Source organism: Culex quinquefasciatus, chromosome 3 (assembly GCF_015732765.1).
Source record: "Culex quinquefasciatus strain JHB chromosome 3, VPISU_Cqui_1.0_pri_paternal, whole genome shotgun sequence".
NCBI lineage: Eukaryota > Metazoa > Arthropoda > Insecta > Diptera > Culicidae > Culex > Culex quinquefasciatus.
Window position 1 is genome coordinate 103,420,113 of NC_051863.1, and position 23,632 is coordinate 103,443,744.

Below are 23,632 nucleotides of genomic sequence, written 5' to 3' on the forward strand. Positions count from 1 at the left end.
AAACAAATTGCTTATGGTCGCATCACCTACCACAGTGAATCCTGACCTCATACCCATCTTACCCAAGTAACATTTTTTTCAGGAGTTCTACAAGAGCTCTTCAAGATAGCTACAGCATAGCAGTTTGGACCGCGGTAGGATAAAACTCTCTTCAAGTACTCTTCCAAACTCCTGAAGAAGTTTTGAAGAGAATTTTATCCTACCGCGGTCCAAACTGCTATGCTGTAGCTATCTTGAAGAGCTCTTGTAGAACTCCTGGAAAAATGTTACTTGGGTTACCAACCCCTCAAAACTCATGTGATACTTTGTCGGAGACGCAGCTGATTTAGCGGTCCCATCACTCAAGTATCGGCTAACATTCCCATCCACTTCCCCGTGTCTTACCTCTGGTCGTGGCCGGCGTCGGTATTGATCAGCACGATAGGGACCTTTGAAAATTGCGAAGGGGTGATGACTGGTTCCTACTTTTCATCTGTGGTCCACGGAGCAATGTTTGGGGGTCCTGATCAATAACGAAGTAGCAGCTACGGGTAGACACCAATGCTATGCTATAAATCATCTATTCATGAGCTTTTTGTAGCAAAATGTCTGGCATGAGTTTCTGAACAAAACGTAGTACTAGTTTCCTGTCAAACTTTAAATTGTTTAGATGTTTCATCACAATATGTGCATAGTGCCCAAGGGGTGTAAATTTTTTTTTTACATATTGTAGGTATGCCCTACAAGGAGAACCACACCACAACTTGATCTGAGAACTTTTCAAAATCCATACCCTTCCGAATAGTTATGCTATTATGCTATTGTGCTATTGAAAGTTTGATAGAAAATTGCTTAATGTTTTCCCAATCGAATGGTCCATAAATCATGCCAATTTAATTGCAACTATGGATTTTTTTTTGTTAGTTTTGAGTGGTGAGATATCTTCAATTTGGAAAATAATAGTCTTGGAATATTAATTTAAACAACCTGTGTTATAATTTTATTTTAAACTTTTCTTAAGCGATTAAGTTTATTCATTTAAATAATTTATACATAATATAACAGAAATATTCTATACAAAACATTAGGTTGTATTTTTTTGTTAAACATACTTAAATATTTTATTTCCGGTTGCTTTTTCATTTTATCGTTTGAACAATTTCCCTCTTTTCATTTTCTCTTCATTTGTCTAGTCGCCGATTTGCTCGTTTCGTTCTATTTTTTATTGAATTATATTCAAAACCCGTTTATTTAGTTTTTATTTTCCATGTTTACTTGAATAATTAGGTTATTTATTCTAGATATTAAATGAATTCGACCCTAATCAATGAGTTTCTCCATTGTGTTGGCTAATTGCGACGATAGCCGTACACACCATTCGTGATCGACTTAAGTATTTTGCACGTCTTTTCGTGACTGTTTATTTAAAAAAAAATACATTATCGATATCGTGTAGTATTAAGTTAGTTTTGGTTTCAATGAATTTGAAGGATTGTCGGCCCCTCACTTTTTTGTGTTGTTTTAATTCAATTTCATGTTATTATTTGATGTTTAATTCGATGCTCATAAAACATGTGCATTCTTCGTTTTGCTAGTACATGATTTTTTTGTGTTCATTCAGGGCTTAGGGCAGTGTCAGATATTTATTTTTACTTTTACTCATTTTGTTGCTCGGCTACATTTCTGTTTCATTCCATTTAAACCACTACTCATCGACGACCAATGCAATGGCTCAGCTATTTTTGACAATACATGTTCGCTTTGAAATACTTGCAAACTTTATCAACTGAGATTCCACTGTTTTTTTGTATCTGATTTTTTGAGTAGCCATTACGACAGCGGCAGTTTGATACGACTGAATGTCCGAGGCAACTTAGGCTAATGTGTTTCAGTTTTGAACTAAGTAGGTGGTACATATTGTATTTTTTATCACCAATAATGCATTTTTGGAGAATTATTCTTTCATTAATTATTGTTTAGTTACAGAGCAAGTACGATCTTCAGGACAACTTAGGAAAAAAGAGAACATGTTGTATAACAATAACAAAATGTATATTTATATGTTTAACGAAATAAAACACAAACTTTATATTTTACCAGTCACTTTTAAAATTCTGTTTCTGAAAATTCTGAAAACTACAGTGCAGATCTTAATATCTATTTTTGGCACTTTAAAATATTTTGGCACATAAAGAAATTATAATTGTGAGCTGAGGTCTTAGAGTTACATTGCTGAGTCAAGATAAAAACGCATATTCAACTTCAACAGTTTTAAAATAAGGGACAGACAGAACATTTCAAAATGGTTATTGTTATTGATAAACATATATGTTGATTTTGTTTGCGCAAAAAAAAAAATAAAGGAAATCTGTTCCTCGTGAAAGTTTGTTTGCAAACATAAAAAAAAATTTGATCCAATTTACTGACGCAGTTGTTCGAGCAATTTTTATTTTTGATTATAATATAACCAATTGGCTTGCACTTAAAAAGTGTCGCCTGGGCATTGAAAGAATATTGAAGATTAAAAAGATAAATAAAAATCAGCATTGTTTTGCAAGCTGAATTATTAAACTTTTTGTTCAATGATTTATTAGACTCCTATTTTTGCCTTTTTTTTAATTATTTAAAACAGTGTCTCTCAAAACAACCAGTAAAAACTATGACGATTGTTGAGAACAACTAGACTATTGAATCAATCTTTAAAAATATTATTTCTTTTTATAGTTACTTTCTTTGATGCCACCAAAGACAGATACGAAAATAATATTGGTACAGTTTGTTATTGCATTAAAAATAATTAAAAACTTTGCCTCCAGGTTTTCTGCTGGGTTTTACTGCTTCCTTAGCTGGTTTGTATATTCGTGTGAGTTAGCACATCTTTGATCTTTTTACGTGTAGTAGAAGACGAATGCTAAACTGCGTCTGTGTGTGAATATGGGAGTTGTGAAAGGTATTATTAGTGTCTTTTTATTCATCTTTAAATCATTTTGAGTGAGTCAATCCTTTTCAATTCACGCAAGCAATGTTTTGGCCTAAGGTCACAGTATGATACATAGGTTTTTTTTACTTTTGTTGTTTTTATTTGCGTGAATTAAAATCGAGTGACTAAAATGGTTTGAAGTGTATGATAAAAAGTTGTTCTAATGCTTAATATGTGACACGTACTGTTTTGTCTTATTTTTTAAGTTAGTCTTTTTTGTAATCTCTACTTTTGGGGATTTTATTGCAGCGCTTCGGGCTATGCATGTCTCGAAAAGTCTATAGTATTTAGTATAAGTACTAGAAAGTGACTTTGTTTACTAATGCACGGTGCAAATTGAAGAAAACAAATATAGAAAAACTGAGCGTTCATATCATTTGTTTTGCTGAAAACTTTTTCGTTAGTGTTGGCGTTGTGGCTTTCACTACGTTTGCCCACATCCACACACATACACACCAACACATACAAATATACACACGTACATGCAGGAATCCATACGTATACACAGCTAGTGCAAGTGTACAAATACATTGACTTATTTGTTTATCATTTCATGTATAACTATTTTTTCATTTTAATTTTTTATGTTTTTAGTAAAAATTTTATCATTTCTACGGAAATGATGCATTGTAAGACATAATTCTTTAATAATATAATATATATTATTTTTTTTTGCTTTGATTTAGATTCTAACTTGGTGATACGACTGCATTTCAACAGGTTTAGCCTCCTCTTTGTATAGATTATGTTATTCTTAGTAAATACAGTATTACTATATTACTAGTATTTTCTTGATTACAAGGATTCCCGTTAATAAAGGTTTAGCAATCGTATCCCATCTTTTACCTACTAACTCTATCATGAAATTAGACACGAGTAATGTCTAATGTATGCATTTCGGTTACCTTACATGAATTTTCTGTTAAAGGTGAACAGGTTTCCATTTTCTTTGAATCTTCATTGATGTTCTTCTCGCATATGAAGCCCTTATTTCCAACAAATGAGTCATTGCCTGTTTGAATTAGATTGATTTCTAATAATTGCTTCATTTTTTATGTAATGGTTACAATGATGTGCGTTTTCTTTTTAAGATCTAGATATTTGTTTCTGTTTTATCAATAACTTTTACAAATTAGTTTAGTTACTTTTATACGTTTTTTTCTTGTTGTAATGGCAGCTTTAGTATTTTGGAGAGTGTTTTCGATTTCCGGATCTGTCTCACGGTGATCACGTGTCGTTTAAAATGACACTGATTGTGGCACCACATGCACTTACAATTCTCCGTAGCTATACCAGCGACCATACACATATTTTGCTGTCAATCATCGTTATATACTTGTATGCAATAGTCGTGTTTGATTTCCTTATCAACAGTATTTGGATTATTGTATTCTATTTCCTGTTATGTTCTTTGAGATATTTCACGATCACAAAGAATCATTTTATAATCGGTCTTCATCTTCATCCTCTACGTCTTCGCCGTTTTCTTCATTTTCTTCTTTGTAACCTGGGTGTTCCGATATTGCATAGTAATTTCCATTGTAAATCACTCCTAACTCACGCAATGCATCCCCCCTAATCGTTGCTTTGATCGTCCAATTGTAGCAATCATCGGATTCACTTTCTCGATCCAAACGTTCCACGTCTAGAATTTTAGAGCTAAGTCTTTCGAGAATAATGCCGATGTCCTTTATGCTAAGGTGACGCTTCTGGTCTACCGACAGCTGATCAATTAGTAACAGAAACTTTTCTGACGTGACAGTTTCGTCTTCCATAACGGTATTTTCTGTTTCACTCTCGGAACTGTCTCGTTCTGGCCCGATGTCGAGGAAGCGCACGTGTCCTTTGGTAGTTGACGTTCGTCTACTGTCTGAAAGACTACTTGGTGGTGGCTGTGGACTGGTGGAACCATCTTGTATTGGGGAAGTTGCCACATTTTTATGCACGGCAATTTTCCTGCCCTCTTCGTGTAATGCACAACAGTGGAAATCACATTCAGTCGCTCCAGGGCTTCCAGCTCGTGTAGGTGTGTGAGCGTGATGAGCACACTCTGGAGTATGAATATGCACAGCTCCCACAGCACTATCAAATGATCCTCCCTGCTTCGATAGGCGTCTTGCTGAGTGGTAGATTGCCGACTGTGGATCATCGTGATTTATCACAGTGATCTGTGGGCTAGGTAGCGCTGTTGACTTGCGATCGAACTTTTATCTAAAGAATTTTGAGTTGATAAACTTTTCTTTGACGGCGAAAATTTGTCTGAACAAGGACCGTTACTTAAGACCCCTCCACCACCACCCACGCCACCGAGTCCACTGCTGCTGGTGCTCGTTTGCCCTCCTTGACCACCTTGACGTTGATCCCAGTGTAGTACAACGGTGACACGTCCCTTGTTATCCATAATCTTCCAAGATGGTGTTTCATCCTGCAGCTCCAAGGCGTGTATAGTCTCGCAAACAATTTTGGGAATGGCAGAAATAGCTAAAACAATAGATAGAATAATGTGAGAATTAAAATAATTGTGTCGTTTAATCGAGTTCAATCGAGTATTTGTCGTTGAATCGAAGTTTAGTTACACCGAGTTCCTTATCATAAATGTAAACGGCAGACGTGCAGGCAAGAGAGACAATACGGCTTCAAAATCAAATCAAATCAAATTATTCGCTCTACAGCATTGCCTTGGCGTTCTCGATTGCGAGATTCCTACTCGAAACTAGGTGTCCGAAGGCTTGATTGTTGAGGCAATTGCAAACCTATTTTTACACCTTAGCTTCCATCTACCCCGGATTCGAACTGACGACCTTTGGATTGTTAGTCCAACTGCCTACCAGCGACTCCACCGAGACAGGACCCAGGAGACGACTCCTACACCTGGACTGAGCTAACGACCTAACCTTTGTAGGTTAGTCCGGGACCAACATTTACTTCCCTTCCGACGGAAGGCGTGATCGAACAAATCTCGTCTCGAAAAATGCCACCGGGACCGTCTGGGATCGAACCCAAGCCGACTGGGTGAGAGGCAATCACGCTTACCCCACCACGGTCCCGGCTTCAAAATAAAAATCAATTTTACAACTTGTCGCACTTGCAGGCTGTTTCAAAATAGCATGATCTCATAGTAAATAGTTTACGACTAGAGATCCTTAATAGGAATAGGGAGATCCTGGTCGAAGTGAATTTGACGTACCCAAACAGACACGAGTTTGACGTATCCAAACGAGCATTTGCCTTTACGCTCAGCAAAACTTATCAGTGTTGCCAAGCTCAAAACATACGTTGCCAGATCGATTTAGCCAGCTTAGACCAGTCTCCATATTTAGGGTCTCTATTTACGACTACTGAGCTACTCCAAGTATCCAATAGGGTGGTCCAAATCCGGGCTTTCTCGACTAAATTCCAAATTTGAGCTCATTCTGACCACGGGAAACCCTTCCTCTAATCGCTTGAAAATCGTTATTAACTTCTGAAAATGACCAGCGCAGACGGCTCTAAGGGGCTACCTAAAAACAATAATTTTTAAATGCCTTGCGTGCTCGCTTGCCTGCCTGCCTGCCAGTGCACCTGGGGCACAAAAATCGTCCTTTTTGGAAGCTAATAACTTTTCAGCATTTCTTTTTAAAAAAAGTGTCTCCGGGAAAGTTGTTCTAAATTTAATGATCCTACATCTAAGATTTGAAAAAAATGGACGATTATTATGCCCTCCATACAACTTCAAGCGATTAGAGGGAGGGATTTCCGTGGTCAGAATGAGCTCATATTTGGAAATGGGTCAATCTTTACAAAAAGCAATGGGTCATTTTGGTATTAGCATTTGTTCCTATTTGGGTACTATTTACACAAAAACAAATTTCATGGATCTTAAATTACTTCATGATGAATCCCCCCTGTCTACACTCAAAGATTTACTTGATCTCTGGATGATCTCAAATAATATTTTACAAATCAATTCCTGACGACAATGATTCCCCACACTCTCAAATCGGCAGTATTCTTTCGTTGGGGATGTTAAGTGTAATGTGTGGTAAACTTACCAGCCTTAATTACATCGACACCTGTTGGATACCACCGCTCCCCCTGCCGCAACAGTAACAGAACTGTGTTGTTAGCAAGTGTCCGAAAATATTCGCCATCCTCTACTTGAGTGCCATCGCATTCTAGAACCAATCGTACTGGTTCCGATGCTGGGACACCGAGTTTGTCCTTCCCTGCAATATGCAATGAAAAATATTACTGAATGTATTTATAATATGAAATCGTATAAAGAAAAACTAACTTAATCCACCTTTGTGGTTGATGCCTTCCTCACTTTTTACCAACAATGGGTAATATGAGTGGTTTGGACACATATTTCAGCTGTTTTTTAGATCCAGAAAAATAAGTACACTGATATAACTTAAGTAATCATAACTCGAGACAGGGTTCCCGGTCCTTAATGTTGTGGACTCGTTGGAAAGGTCTCTCGATTAACTAACCAACGATGGGTCGGGTGATGGATCCGAACATCGTTTGCATACATTTAATCAGTGTTCTCTGCACCGCGTTCAGTCTGCGTGCGCCCGGTTTTGTACACAAACGAACACCATCGTCGTGTGTAAACTCGAACCTATGAACTCGCACGCGAACATGCCTCCATGTACACGAACACGTCAGAACCGCACCTCAGGTTTACACGCCGTGCATGCACTTCGAGTTTAAACCCCGGGTGTAAACTTCGAGAATTCAACTTCGTCGTTGCCGAAAATATTGGTGTTACCAATACACTGCCCTTCTCTAAGTTGCACGTATGAGGGCCTCGTCGGAGCTCGACCATTCAATACGTAACTCAAAATTCGTATGGGGAACTTTTTTTTCGTGACGGCTTTCGCGGTACGCTCCCTCAAACTGTTCTGGGATAATATTTGAACATGGCGTATGCCCAAACAAGTTTTCAAGAAAATGATTCTGTAATGCTTATTTTGTCGTTTTAAGCCGAAACAAGCCAAAAACTATATTAATTTAAACAATTTGCCATTTTCAAATATTTGGCCAGATGATATTATATACGCGTATATGATATCATCTAGCCAAATATTTGAAAATGGCAAATTGTTTAAATTAATATAGTTTTGGCTTGTTTCAGCTTAAAACGACAAAATAAGCATTATAGAATCATTTTCTTGAAAACTTGTTTAGAGATACGCCATGTTCAAATATTATCCCAGAACAGTTTGAGGATACCGCAAGCCGTCACGATAAAGTTCCCCATACGAATTTTGAGTTACGTATTGAATGGTCGAGCCGACGAGGCCCTCATCTGTCGGTGTCGGTGGCCTATAGGCCGCCAACTTAGGCCCACACACCCTGAAAACAGGTACGCTCTGTTTGTATTGGAGATGTCCACTTGTTCCCGGGCTGCTGAGAATAGGGGTCGGATTCAAATTACGTGTGGGCAATATTTCATATTAAATTATATACGAATACCGTCACCCCTGCAGAAATTGGGCTTGAGGGTGAGATTTGGCCATACAATTTTATGTTAACTGAGATGGCCCATATTCCCCCTGCCGAAAATCGACAGTGTGTCATTAAATATATATAAACATGTTTATATGGAAATAGCAGGACATAACGATACTACGGTATTTAGTGCCAGTCCCTGATTTTTTATCAAAACATTTGACGATGGTTGGAAAAATATGGAGTGCCTGAAAATTTACTTCAAGTATTCTTTTTAAAATATTAAGTGAATATAAATACACTTATCCATATCAGAATGTAGACCCTATCTAAAGATTAATCTAGCAACTGCGAGACAGCAGCGACTGCTGTATGTATGAAACATCTAACACTACTACATTCAAACTATCCGATCATCTACGTTTGAACGCCGTTTAAACCTGAGGTTTTGTACATCAAGTTTACACCGGGTGCGCGTTTGGTGCAGCGTTCGGCGAGAACCCGAACATAGCGACGAAGCGTGTTTGAGGTTCACGCGCACTGAAAACTTGTGCTCGGGTGCAGAACTGTACCATGTTTGGGGAAGACTGCATTTAATTGAGATCCGGGTTCAAAAAAGTACATAAATATCACTTAAATGATCATAACTTGAGACAGGGTTGCCAGATCTTCAATGTTGTAGACTCGTTGGAAAGGTCATTCGATTACCTAACAGGGTCATTCCATCTCAACTGTGCACGAAAAAGTGCAAACTCGAAAATTACCTCCCCAAAAAATCGACGTTTTGGTGATTTTTGACCAAACCTCCTACACCCAGAACTGGGCATCGGCATACGAGAGGATAAAGAGCACGATTTGGTAGTAAAATGGTACTGTGTGCGGACGGAGAGGATAAATCCCGAAACTACCGAGAGTACTTTACTCATGGTTCATTTTCCAAAAAAGTTCATCTATCAAAAAAAAAAAAGTACCGGTACCGAGACTCGAACCTAAGATCTTCGGCATATTGAACCGTGCCTTTGCCGTATGGGCCACCATGGTTCAGTGACTAAGTGGCGGTCGTTTGTCCATATAAGCCACTCAAAGGATGAACTATTCCAATGAACGAATGAACACGCGAGAGGACTATACTCTCGCAAAATAGCACTTTCCTCACGTTTCTTTTCGTGAGGACTATCCCCTCGTTCTTTAACTTTGGGTGTAGTTTCAAACGGTGATAGCTCAGGAACCACAAATCTTAGAGGGTCGGTCGGTTCAAAATGTTGATTAATTTATTTTTTTCTACCTGTATTGCGCAATCGAAAACTTTAAACGGCAGTATCTCAAAACACCCCAACTTATTTTTTTGCCTTCCTCACCTCACTGAGGCAAGGCTATAAAATCACTCAAAAATTGAACTTTTTAAATAAGCCTTCTAGATATACCTTTATGTATACATATCGGCTCAGAATCAAATTCTGAGCAAATGTCTGTGCGTGTGGATGGACGTAGAATTTTTTTTCTCACTCACTTTTCTCGGAACTGGCCCGACCGATTTTGTCCGGATCTATGTTTTTAGATTCGCCTTCAGGTCCTTTAAGTCTTTTTTTAATTTCATCCGATTTGGTGCAGTACTTCAAAAGTTATGTTAGAAAATTTCGATTTCAGTTGAAAATGCTTTCAATCAGCTGTAATTGAATGCCAAAGCGCTGATATAGCAATGTTACGGCGTGTTCCACCGGTTCCCCGACCCGTACCATCGGTGGAACCTTCTATCACTGATTGTACTCACGACTACATTTGTAGGCCTTTCCACCGGTCGCTGCTTCCTTCCGCCCACACCTTGAAGTCCTGCCAAGTTCAGCTGCTCATATTCTAGGGTTCCCAGTTCTTTGTTCCTCTCGATGTCCAATTTCAGTTTCATCTTCCGTCCCATAAGGCTCGCTACTAGTAGACGACGAACCCCGACCCGTATGAAATTCGGTGTTCGTTCTCCTGGATCGACGTGGTAATGATGTACTCTGCGTTGAGACTTGACCAGCACCCGGCGCAACGCAGTTCGATAGATGTATCGAGCGATCCGTTTAATTAACTGCCGAAGCCGGTCCACCACACCTCTCGACTCAATGCATCCATTCCGGTAGCCCAAAAAAGTATCAAGTTCAGGGTCTGGTGCCAAGTGACGTCCACTACCAATCTTCGTCCGCTGTCGTACGACACTGAAGGTGATCGTCCATGTGTTCTTAAAACTGGTTCCGTATTACACGTGCTCAGCGTCATTCCATCGTAGAAAGCACTGTTGACGTCGTCCCTTGGTCGTCCCTCTGTCGCCGCAACTGGTTCAGCATACTGCTCACTCTCCTTCCGTGTCGAGTCTCCGTCGCTGTGATTTGTCCTGGACGACGTTCTCGCACTACCGTTGAAGATAAGCGTAGGATGACTTGCAGCACGGCTTGTTTCTTCATACCAGACCAACGAAACCGGAAATAATCTAATCCTCCGGTGACTTCCGCTTTCATCCCAGCTTTCCCGTCCTCCAGTGCCTTGTATGCTATTCAGGGATGCCAGATACACAGGCATTTGAGCTCGTGCCAGACATTTTGAGGTACACAGACTTTTTAAAAACTTCATTAAATTGTTATTTTGTTAAAATATCAATCGAAACTTAAAATATCAATCGAAAGTTAGTCTTCAAATGCTTAAAAACACAATTTTTGATAGATTTCTATGACTGTAAATTGATTTATTTGAATTTTAGACAAAGACACAGACATACACAGACTTTTCACAGACATTTTAAAATCATGTGGCATCCCTGATGCTATTATCTGGTGTTCGGTGGTTGTTAGGATTTCGGGCAAGCGACTGTCCTCTCGGTTCTGGCGTTGTCGATTCATATGCTGGACACTCCTTTCTTGCACCGACTCGCGTTCCTTCAGACTGGCCAACTGTAAACACGACGAGTGGCAGGTCCTCGGAGTATCGTAGGTGAAGACCGCTGGGAAGAGTAAGTACGACTGTGCTTGGATAGCCACTTCCTCTTCAGACGTCTTCAGCGCCTTCTCCTGAGAGTGCGCCCTATCGAAACTCGCCTCGTCCTCGAAACCCGGTGTTTGTTGTTGTAACCACGTCTGTATTGGAGAATCGTACGAGTTGCTGTCGGGAGTTGTACTGCTGTATGACTCCATCTCAAGACAACGCAATGCTGTCTCGTCCTGTTTCCTCACAGGTGATATTTGTGACGAAAACACGGTCTTCTTGTTAGGTGTCTTCGTCATCGCTATTCGCTGACCGCTAATTTTCTGGTCAGCTGTCGACGACGACGACAATGGTCCGCCGCTCGGTTTAGGCAATGTACTACCCGGGTGGGTCGGAAGTTCCGCTGATGGATATGATGCTGATCCATTCGAAGAAAGCAGCATCTCTGGAGATCGTGCAGTTGTACTCGAACCCGTTTTCACCGGGCCAACACACGATTGACTTGGCAAAGCTGCTTCACCCTGGCCAATTGTCTCGAATTTGGAACATTTCGTTTCTCGCAACGGAGATATGAGTACTGCATCTTTGCGATTGTTTATTTCCCAACGCCCTACCCGGAGAAACACGTTCACCAACTGTTGGCCTGCTGCCGTCCTGTTTGGCGCCTGTCCCAGCCGTCGTCTTGGATAAACTCGCTTGATCAGCCTGCTCAACTATCCCCATTCGATCTAAGTCCATTCTCGAACTTTGGCGCATCCGTTGCTGCTCTTGCCAACCATTCTCGTAGTTGTGCGTACTTAAATGCGACTTCCCACTCCATTCCATGGTGCTTTCATTGATCAGCTCAATTCTTCGCATCCGGCGTTTATCCAAATAACTTTGCACCGGTCTGATGGCCGAGTGGGCTAAGGCGCCAGTCCGTACTTTTGGTGCTGGAATTTAATCCCGTCGGTTGCAACTTTTTTTTGTGTTAGCAAAAATTGTACACGCAGTTTGTTATGTTAAGGGTTTATTTTGACGAAGGTGATGTGCATGCTTTTGCATGCGATTTTACCATCGGAGTTTTTGCTGTGTAGTTGCATGGATACCAACACATTTTATTTACTTGACATTGAACTACAAATTACTGTGTAGAGTTTCAGGAGAAATACTTTTCATGAGTATTAAAGGTTTTTCTTTTCTTTTGTTTTTGTTTTTTTGTATGAAATGATCAAGTAATCAGCAACGTTGTAGACCTCTTATCTGTTTTAAAAACGTTTTACAAGTATCTTGAGTTTTTTTCAAATAGATTGCAATGGAGGCTTCCGTTGATTTTTTGTTAAAATCAATATTTTATTTTTGTTTCAACCAAAAAATTGTTCATGAAGGTGTTTTCAACATTCTCAGTTGAAACACAAAATTTTAATGATGCTTTCATCAGTAAAAAAATAAAAAAATATATATTTACTTTATATCTATATAAATATATAACTTTTGAAGCATGCAGCAATAATTTGTAGTATATTTCCGATTTTAAATCATGTTTTGTATCTTTGTTTCTGGTTAATAGTTAAATCTTGGTGATATTTCCTTAAACAAACAAAATATCATATTTATTCATAAAAATGCAATGACAATCTTACTCCTGCAAAAAAAATTGGTAGTTTAAGTTAAATCAGAGCAGACACGTGATATATGCTCACAAAAATTATGTAATAATCTATTGATTGTAGTAAAATTTTCATTTAAATACTGTTTTGTAATTCTAAATACTGAATAAATTCCCTGTGGAAAAAAAAACTCAGATAAAATGTAATTTTAAAAATGTTTAGCGATTTGCAACATTCTACAAATTTGTTTCTTGTCTTTTTTTGCCCATTTTGATGAGTAAAAGACACATTCAAAACATCATTTGACTAGTTCTCTGAACTGTTTTTAAAAAGTTTTCAATAAATGTTGAAGGATTTTTAAACGCCGATGACTGCTGATTGCAGTTTTTTAACGGTTGTCGCCCGTGGAGGTCGTCTTTTGTAGTGGTGTGTGTGCTGGGTGGGTCTCGTGGCGCAGGGGTAGCGGCTTCGGCTGCCGATCCCGATAATGCTATGAGACGCGGGTTCGATTCCCGCCTTATCCACTGAGCTTCTATCGGATGGTGAAGTAAAACGTCGGTCCCGGTTTCTCCTGTCTCGTCAGAGGCGCTGGAGCAGAAATCCCACGTTAGAGGAAGGCCATGCCCCGGGGGGCGTAGTGCCAATAGTTTCGTTTCGTGTGCTACAGGAGCGCAGACAGGGATGATCTTCTTGCCATGACCTCAGGATTTGCACGCAGATCGGCCTAGGAGAGGAGATGGTGGATGTGGAAGCAGAGCATCGGGTGAGAGCGTTCTGTGTTACTTTGTGTTGTATGAGCGATTCTGATATGTATGCGTTTGTGTGAGTGGTTCTGAGTCTGACTGTCTGAGTCTGAGTTTTATCTAGATAACTTTGGTTTGGATCATTTTCCCTTTCTTTGGAAGTGATGCCAATATGGCAATAAGAGCATTTGTATCATAAAAACATGACTATTTCTTTTTCTTTTATTATTACGCATTGTTCCAAAACAACAAACTTAGTTTCGATAGTTTGCAGTAGCGCAAATCAGTAATCATCATTATTTTTATTTTAGTGTAAACTCTGTGAATTACGCTCAAGGGAGTTTCATTCATCTCTTTTGTGTCGCTGTTTGTGTGCATGGGGTAATTGGTCAGTATAACTAAATAATAGCATCATTAGTGCAGTGCTTCTGGGGACGCGCAGTCCTGTTTTTTCGTGTTATTTTCGTCTCTTTTGTGTCGCTGTTTGTGTGCATGTGGTGATTGGTCATCTTCTTCTTCTTTTTCATTTTTAAGCTCGCGCTTTCGTTGGTCGATGTGTTTTTTTGTTCTCTTTATATAGTTTTCGATAGAAACGATCCGAAATCTCTTTTTTTGAGACAAGCAAGTCGTATTGCTGGATTAAGTCCTTTCTATATCATCGATGATCGGAAGGCACGCCGACGAATATGTTTTAAGGCTTATGATATAAAATCATTGTAATAAATGAAGTTAAATAATAATAAACAAATTTAGTCCGATAGTTAAGTCCGAGCAACGCATCGGGTCAGTTTTGTTATGCGCGTTTGTCGCCGTGTTTTATAAATGATATAGCCGTTTTTCCTAGTTTTATTTCTACGATTTGAAAATATGTGTTTTGTAGGTGCGCTATACGCTTGCGAGGTATAAATTTAAAATTCAAAAAGACGTTTCCCGTAAAACGCGTGAAAAAACTCTCAGCATTATAGCCCGGAGAGCACGATAACGAGTATTTCTCCTACGCGATTGCCAAGCCCTTCTTGTAGCTTCGTAACTCATCAGTAATCGGTCGTTATTCTTATAACTATTTAAATCTTGAAATCGTCTATGATCCACTCGAACTAAACACTGTACGAGGAGTTTAATATCTTACATGTTAAATACATTCTTTGCGCTGCCGTAAATTTGACGTTTTCTTCGGGGGGGTGGTTTTTTAAAGTTATTTCTCGTTGGCATCTTTTGGCCAATTTTTACAAAATTCCACGACGGTTTCGGATTTGTTCTTCGGTTGACTTTATTCTGTAAGAGAATCTTTCTGTGGCTGAAGGCAAAAGTGAAGCTCTCCGTGAACCTTTTAGTATAGCGGAACGGTGAAGATTTCCTGATGGTTCCAGCCTTTCCGGCAAAGCCAGAAGCTATTTGCAACCTGCGGAGCCTGTTCCTTCACTTATACAGCCCCTAAATGGAAGCAGATTCTATTTGATTCGGTTCGTCGACTGAAAACTATCAAGAACCCAGAGAAGGTGACGTCAGGCTGTGTCCAATTCCGGTTGCAGGAAAATGAAGATTGAAGCTGCTTATTGAAGATATCCAGGTTTTGGTGAGATCTTTCCATAATTTTTGCAATGTTTTTTCCATGCCATACCAATATAAATTATATTCTATTGATTAAATGAAATATCTTTCCTACCCCTTCTCCATCTTCCATTTTCCCAATCCCCATTTCTCCATTTCCACGAACCCCATTATTTGCCAAATTTACACTTACACACCCAACCACAACTGATTCGGAGCGTTTGGTACGGTATGTCCACGCATCCTTCCTCCCTGTAGATTCTGTGAAATGTGATCCGTTCACAGAATCCTCTCTGCGGTAAACACAACGCAGTAGGGCTGGCCGCTTTAATTTTTGCAATTCATTTTCGGGTGTTCTCGGATGTACTGCAATTATTAATAATGACAAGAAAAGTGCTTGGGGCGTAATCTAATCGCAAGACTTTCCAGCATGCTTTCATCGGACTGGCTGCGTTTGTGTTAGATTAGATTAGATTAGATTAGATTACATGTTAAATACATTCTTTGTGGTTTTATCTTTCCACAGCCGGCTGTCTAAGATAATCCATCTAATCGTAAACAAATCACAAATAAACGGGAATAGTCTCAACAGCAGCATCCGATTGCTTGCCTTGGGAATAATACATCACCCCATTAAACAAAACTTATCGATTATTTGGGTCACATCATCATCTTCTATGATGAATCCTGACCATCACCCTTCCCTACTAACAAAATCCCAAGTAGAAGTAGTTTTCCGGCACACGCGGGGGTGTGGATATCGTATAGAACCCACCCTTGGTAGCAGCCTGTGCTAACTAACATTCCTGTCCCATTCCCTCGAGATCTACAAACTGACATGGCGGGCGCCGTTGGTGGCCAACGACTGTTACCTATCTGCAACAGTTCTAGTTTTGATGATCTTGATGTTTTATCTTTTCATCGCATTCATGCATGCTGTTGATAAGAGAAACATCACCAGATCGTTGGGGCGTATGATCGGTTGTGCTGATAGGCTATTACGGTCCTGTTCAGCAACGGAGAAGGACAACCATGGGTGGTCTCTCATGCTCATGCTCATGCTCAATAAATGGTGAAGGATTTTTAAACAAAAAAACTTAAAATAAAGATATCTTAGAAATTTCTCGATGAAACATTTCGCTCTTAGAAGCATTGGAATGCTGAGAAAATTTCCTATAAGACACATTTAAAAGTAGCGATGACTATTTTTTCCTGATAAGGTTGTTCTTGAAACACGCCGTGACCCCTTAAGGGACTTTGCTAAAATTAGCTAGAACTATGGGATAATCTTGACCAAGTTCGTTGGGGTCATTATTTTGGCCGTGAAATGGGGTCCTTTAGTTCAAATTATTGTAAAAACTTGAAATTTTGAAAGCTGATTTTTTTTAATGATTTGATATACCTTCTAAGGGGCTTTGCTAAAATTGGCTAGAACCAGGCCCGTAGCAAGGGAGGGGGGGGGGCTACCGGGCTGCAGCCCCCCCCCGTATTTTTTCCCATTTTTTTTAAATTGTACTACCTTTAAAAATCTCAAATCAATGATTGTGTGTTCTCTTCACAGAAATAATTTGTAACATAGAGAATCAAGAAAAGATTGATCAAACTAAGTAATTTGCCTGTCCATTGCTGGGTTCAGTTTTCGTAGATTATGTATCCAATATTTAAAAATTGAGCTGCAGATTTGAACATCGTTCCATTGAGTAACATCTCATTTATCTCGTAGTTTTATCATTACATCGTTTAAAAAATTAAATTGATTAAATTGGTCCAAATCTGGGCTTACTTGGGGCTACCCCCTGAAATCATCATGGCTTAAGTTCCTTAGAACTTCGGATAATCAAAACTTTGGATAATCGAGGCTTCGGTTAGTTGAATTTAAACAGTAAAATTAATAACCAGTGGCGTACTAAGGGGGGGGGCGGCGGGGGCGGCCCGCCCCGGGTGTCACCCATCTTGGGGTATCTAACTAATATAAACAAAACATACAAGTTAAATTTTCTGAAACATTCATTTTAGATGGGGGTGACACTCAAAAGTATTACTCATGTTTTAGAATATGTTTACATAGTATATTTATAATGATGAAGTTAAGTATTCACAGTTAGTAAAAGTGCATGTTTATAAAAAGACTAAAGACTTCAAAAATTTAATTTTCAGGGGTGACACCCGATCATCAAATAAAGAAATTTTGATAAAGATACTAATATGTAAGGGGTGTCACCCCTTTCTTATTAATGTACAAGCTTATAAAAAGAGTTAAATGGAAAATGTTTTCTCATAAAAATGTTCTTGTGACAAACCACTCTTGAGCTTGATTTTTTTTAAATTTTTCTCGGAATGTGGGTTTATTTTTGTTTTCTTCGACAATGTATCAATTGAATGCAAAAATAATAAAAAAAAAACACTTTGAATTGAAAAATTAATAAAACAACTGTTTGCTATCAAAACTTGAAGCTAATAAAAGTGTGCAGAAAACGGCAAATTATTTTAATGACAATCAGGGATGAAGTAATAGCCAAAAAACTTTTTCGCTTGCGAACTTTCATCACCCGGAGCCGAAACAAGCAAGAGAAAATTGCCCTTGAACTTAAAAAAAAAATCAGTTGAAGATTTTTTTGTGAGTTTGATTGTTAGCAACACTTAAATTATTTTATATCGTTTTGCTTACATACATTGTTATCTACGAAATGAGACAAGCCATTTTTCGACGTATGAAGTTACATCTGAAAGTGTAGTAATGAAATCGGTGTTTCACCGAACGGATTGATGTTTTTGGTTACATTTTACCGATCTTTCGTGCAACGTTTCAAACGCAGATCCGTTTGAAAATGTGTTTAACATTTTGAACAATATTTGATTATGTTTATTATTCTTTAGTATTTACATTTTGCACAACCAAATCATCAAATATAAATTTTAGATTTAATTAAATGTTTTAAATTTTCCGTCCGTCTCAATCCCTTTTCATAAATTTCCTTCTTATAAAATTTCCTGTGCAAAAAATAATTGTTATTCAATTCGATACTTTAATTCAATTAAGTTTAAGGTTTGTTTCACCGAATTTAAGATTTTTGGAAAAAAATCTATTTTTCAGTTTTACAAATATGTTTGTACAAAAATCCCTTTTGTAAAGAAACATTTTATTTACTACTTTTTTCAATTTGAATGAATATTTAAACATACATTTAAACAACAAAATCAAAAAAATAAATTTAATCAAAAATTACATCAGAGAAATTTATGTTTTGCAAAACAATGCATGTTATGATGTTTTTCAAAATTCAGTGTTTAATTGTAGAAAAAGATCCAATTTTTTTTTTCTAAATCTAAACGATCTGACTGGAAGAAAACACACGCTTTTTCAATAAATAAATATTCCAGCTAAATCTTTACTAGGCAATAATGAGAGATACAAAACCATCTTAACGTTACCATTGTTTTCTTTTTCATTAAATTAACAGAGAATATTTAAAATTGAAAATTCTTATAAAAATTATTTAATTATATTCTTGAGTATTTTTTGTACCAAATTTTATCATTTCATAATTATTAATAAAAGATAAAAAAAGATAAGGAATAAACATACATACTAATTATATGAAATATAATTGTATCATCTTTTTTTTGTTATTCGGGTAGTAGAATTTAACATGAAAATAATAATTTTGATGGGAAATTTAACGACAATTTCAAATAGGTACGAAAAATTCGAATTCGTTTCCTAAACAACATTTATTAGGATTATGATTTTTGTTGTATATAATGATTAAAATTTGTAACTCCTACTTGTTTGTTGTTTATTACACCGTCTTCGAGTTAATCGCACAGACTTGTTAGATAGTATTGATTTTAGATAGATTCACATGATTCGAGATATTATTTGCAAATTATAGATTTAAAAATATCGCCATTTGTCAGGTTAATTTAAATTTGTTTATAGTTTATTATTTTTGTTTCAATGAAATTGTTTTATCGGACATTCCTTCGACCGAGCATTCCTTCGACCGAATTTTCGAATTTTAGAATTTTAGAATTTTAGAATTTTAGAATTTTAGAATTTTAGAATTTTAGAATTTTAGAATTTTAGAATTTTAGAATTTTAGAATTTTAAATTTTAAATTTTAAATTTTAAATTTTAAATTTTAGAATTTTAGAATTTTAGAATTTTAAATTTTAAATTTTAAATTTTAAATTTTAGAATTTTAGAATTTTAAATTTTAGAATTTTAGAATTTTAGAATTTTAGAATTTTAGAATTTTAAATTTTAGAATTTTAAATTTTAGAATTTTAAATTTTAAATTTTAGAATTTTAAATTTTAAATTTTAAATTTTAAATTTTAAATTTTAAATTTTAAATTTTAAATTTTAAATTTTAAATTTTAGAATTTTAAATTTTAGAATTTTAAATTTTAGAATTTTAGAATTTTAAATTTTAGATTTTAGATTTTAAATTTTAGAATTTTAGAATTTTAGAATTTTAGATTTTAAATTTTAGAATTTTAAATTTTAGAATTTTAAATTTTAGAATTTTAAATTTTAGATTTTAAATTTTAAATTTTAGAATTTTAGAATTTTAAATTTTAGAATTTTAAATTTTAAATTTTAAATTTTAAATTTTAGAATTTTAGAATTTTAAATTTTAAATTTTAAATTTTAGAATTTTAAATTTTAAATTTTAAATTTTAAATTTTAAATTTTAAATTTTAGAATTTTAAATTTTAAATTTTAGAATTTTAAATTTTAAATTTTAAATTTTAAATTTTAAATTTTAGAATTTTAAATTTTAGAATTTTAAATTTTAGATTTTAGATTTTAAATTTTAAATTTTAAATTTTAGAATTTTAAATTTTAGAATTTTAAATTTTAAATTTTAAATTTTAAATTTTAGAATTTTAAATTTTAAATTTTAAATTTTAGAATTTTAAATTTTAGAATTTTAGAATTTTAGAATTTTAAATTTTAGAATTTTAGAATTTTAAATTTTAAATTTTAGAATTTTAAATTTTAGAATTTTAGAATTTTAAATTTTAGAATTTTAAATTTTAAATTTTAAATTTTAGAATTTTAAATTTTAAATTTTAGAATTTTAAATTTTAGAATTTTAAATTTTAGAATTTTAAATTTTAGAATTTTAAATTTTAAATTTTAAATTTTAGAATTTTAAATTTTAGAATTTTAGAATTTTAAATTTTAGAATTTTAGAATTTTAGAATTTTAAATTTTAAATTTTAAATTTTAGAATTTTAAATTTTAAATTTTAAATTTTAGAATTTTAAATTTTAAATTTTAAATTTTAAATTTTAAATTTTAAATTTTAGAATTTTAAATTTTAGAATTTTAAATTTTAAATTTTAAATTTTAAATTTTAAATTTTAGAATTTTAAATTTTAAATTTTAAATTTTAGAATTTTAAATTTTAAATTTTAGAATTTTAGAATTTTAGAATTTTAAATTTTAAATTTTAAATTTTAAATTTTAAATTTTAAATTTTAAATTTTAAATTTTAGAATTTTAAATTTTAGAATTTTAAATTTTAAATTTTAAATTTTAAATTTTAGAATTTTAAATTTTAAATTTTAAATTTTAGAATTTTAAATTTTAGAATTTTAAATTTTAAATTTTAGAATTTTAAATTTTAGAATTTTAGAATTTTAGAATTTTAGAATTTTAGAATTTTAAATTTTAAATTTTAAATTTTAGAGTTTAAGAATTTGATTATTGAAGTTTGACCATTATTTTTTAAATTCTCAAATTCGGTACAATTTTTAAATAAAAATAATAATATTATCGGATTTTTTATTATTTGCAGTAATTTGAGTTTTATACGTTTTTAAATTTATTTTTAGATATCTTCATTTATAATTCTTTTTAAATGCTTAAATTTTGATTATTCTAGATTCCTTTAAAAAAAACAATGCGCCATGGGATTCCTATGTGCATAGGACATTTTGTAAAAGTAAGCGAGAATAAATAAATTTTGTTTTTTTTTATAGTTACAAAATATTTGAATATTACATATTTGAAATTTTATTTTCTTGAATTTTAATTATTATTATTATTATTGAAATCTGAATTCAATTCATAAATTCTTGCCAATTGTTGATTGATGTTATATTTTTCAGGTAACAAACATATTCTGATCTGATCCTGCCGGAAACCAAAAACGTATGACATTCGCGCGAAAGTCGCACGACATTGTCGAGCGACGTCGTACGTTTGCACGGACGACAAACGACGGACGTCCGACGGACTTTTCAGTCAGGGACATACTGACACAACTGTCATCGGCGAACCACAGGGTAACAAAGCGCTCTTAGAGAAATATCGATCTCTTTTTCTTCACTTCACGATTCTTGCTGACACCAATACAACACCAAAAAAATCCTCTCTTCTCTTTTTCACCACTAAGGCTGAGGCAGAAATAAAAACATGGCTACCCACGGCAAATTAACTATAACGACGCACATTGAACATCAAATTATGGCCTAGATTTTAATTATTTTAAGTAACTTTCGCTTTCCTTCTACGGAAACACACTTTGGACAGCGCATCCTCATAATTTCAGCCCGATACATCGCGAATTTCACTAAAAACACTGAAAAAAATGCAGGACCGACGACCGACCGTGCCAAGACCGTAACAATCCACTCTCTCCTCGCAATTAATCTTGTTAGTAACACTGAACAATAAGTGCACAATACATTATTGAGTAAAAAATATGAGTTAAAATGAATAAAATTTGTTGATACGTTGTACTCTAGTGAAGGACGATCACAAGGAGTAGGAAAAGGATTTCTGGAAATTATAAAACTGAAAAATGTAAGGAAATCACAAAGTTTGATCTGCTGCAAAGCGGCTAATTCCCCTAATTTAGTTGCGATGATTTCGACACCGTCCGAACAACAGTTTTTTTTTCTTCTTTCATTCTTGGATTCCTGGAACACAATACGGCTGCTGTCCTCACGTATAAGGATTTTTTTTAATTAAATGTACCTTGACCAAAATCATCTTTAAATCAAATGAAGCTAGCTCACAATATAAAAATTGATTTAATATGATAAATCTTTTAAACCATAAATCAGATTTGCCAAATTATGGTAAAGTGTCAATAGAGCAACTCTCTACGAAATCGGCCGATTTCGACCATTTTTATTGTTTGTATTTTTTTATTTGACTCAAACTTTGTGGGGCCTTCCCAATGACCAAATAAGCTTTTTTGCGTCATTGGTTCACCCATACAAGTCTCCATACAATTTTGGCAGCTGTCCATACAGAAATGGTATGTAAATATTCAAACAGCTGTAACTTTTGAGTGAATTTTCTGATCAATTTGGTGTCTTCGGCAAAGTTGTAGGTATTGTTGAGGACTTATGAGAAAAAAATAGGTACACGGAAAAATTTGCAGATTTTTTTATCAACTTTTTTTTCACTAAAACTCAATTTCCCAAAATACGTATTTTTGACTTTCGAGATTTTTTGATATTTTTTAGGGGACAAAAATTCGCAACTTTTGAGCTATAGAGAAACATGGTCAAAAAATCTGCCGCCGAGTTATGATTTTTTGAAAAAAATAGTGATTTTTGGAAAAAATTGAAATTTTATGCAAAAACAAGTTTGACATTATTTTTTAATGCAAAATTAAATTTGCAATCGAAAAGTACCTTACAGATTTTTTGATAAAGGGCTCCGTTTTCAAGATATAGCCACCGAAAGTTTGATTTCAGCGAAATATTTGCAGTTTTTCGATTTTAAAAAATAGTGACCATGAGTGACCATTTCCAAAAATATTTTTTTTAAAGTTCAGAAAATTTGCTATAAAATAGTCTAAGAGACATCGAAGATTGGACATCGGGTTCCTGAGATAGAGCCGCTTTAAGAAAAAGAAACACGAAAATTGAAGTTTTCTAAATCTCACCAAAACAACCCATCATTTTCTAATGACGATATCTCAGCAACTAATGGTCCAATTTTCAATGTATAGCAAATTTTCTGAACTTTTCTAATGACGATATCTCAGCAACTAATGGTCCAATTTTCAATGTATAGCAAATTTTCTGAACTTTTCAAAAAAAAATATTTTTGGAAATGGTCACTCATGGTCACTATTTTTAAAAATCGAAAAACTGCAAATATTTCGCTAAAATCAAACTTTCGGTGGCTATATCTTGAAAACGGAGCCCTTTATCAAAAAATCTGTAAGGTACTTTTCGATTGCAAATTCAATTTTGCATTAAAAAATAATGTCAAACTTGTTTTTGCATGAAATTTCGATTTTTTCCAAAAATCACTATTTTTTCAAAAAATCATAACTCGGCGGCAGATTTTTTGACCATGTTTCTCTATAGCTCAAAAGTTGCGGATTTTTGTCTCCTAAAACATATCAAAAAATCTCGAAA

The 23,632-nt window shown here is 34.9% G+C and overlaps 1 protein-coding gene across 1 annotated transcript in view; it reads right to left on the reverse strand.

The window, feature by feature from the left end:
* Window positions 1–974: 974 nt before the first annotated feature.
* LOC6042894 overlaps window positions 975–23,632 on the reverse strand; it is a 96,477-nt gene continuing 73,819 nt past the window's right edge. The window contains 3 exon segments of the mRNA XM_038260306.1: window positions 975–5,138; window positions 5,141–5,440; window positions 6,991–7,164. Of these exon segments, the coding sequence (XP_038116234.1) occupies window positions 4,402–5,138; window positions 5,141–5,440; window positions 6,991–7,164 (1,211 nt within the window). The 3' untranslated portion in view covers window positions 975–4,401.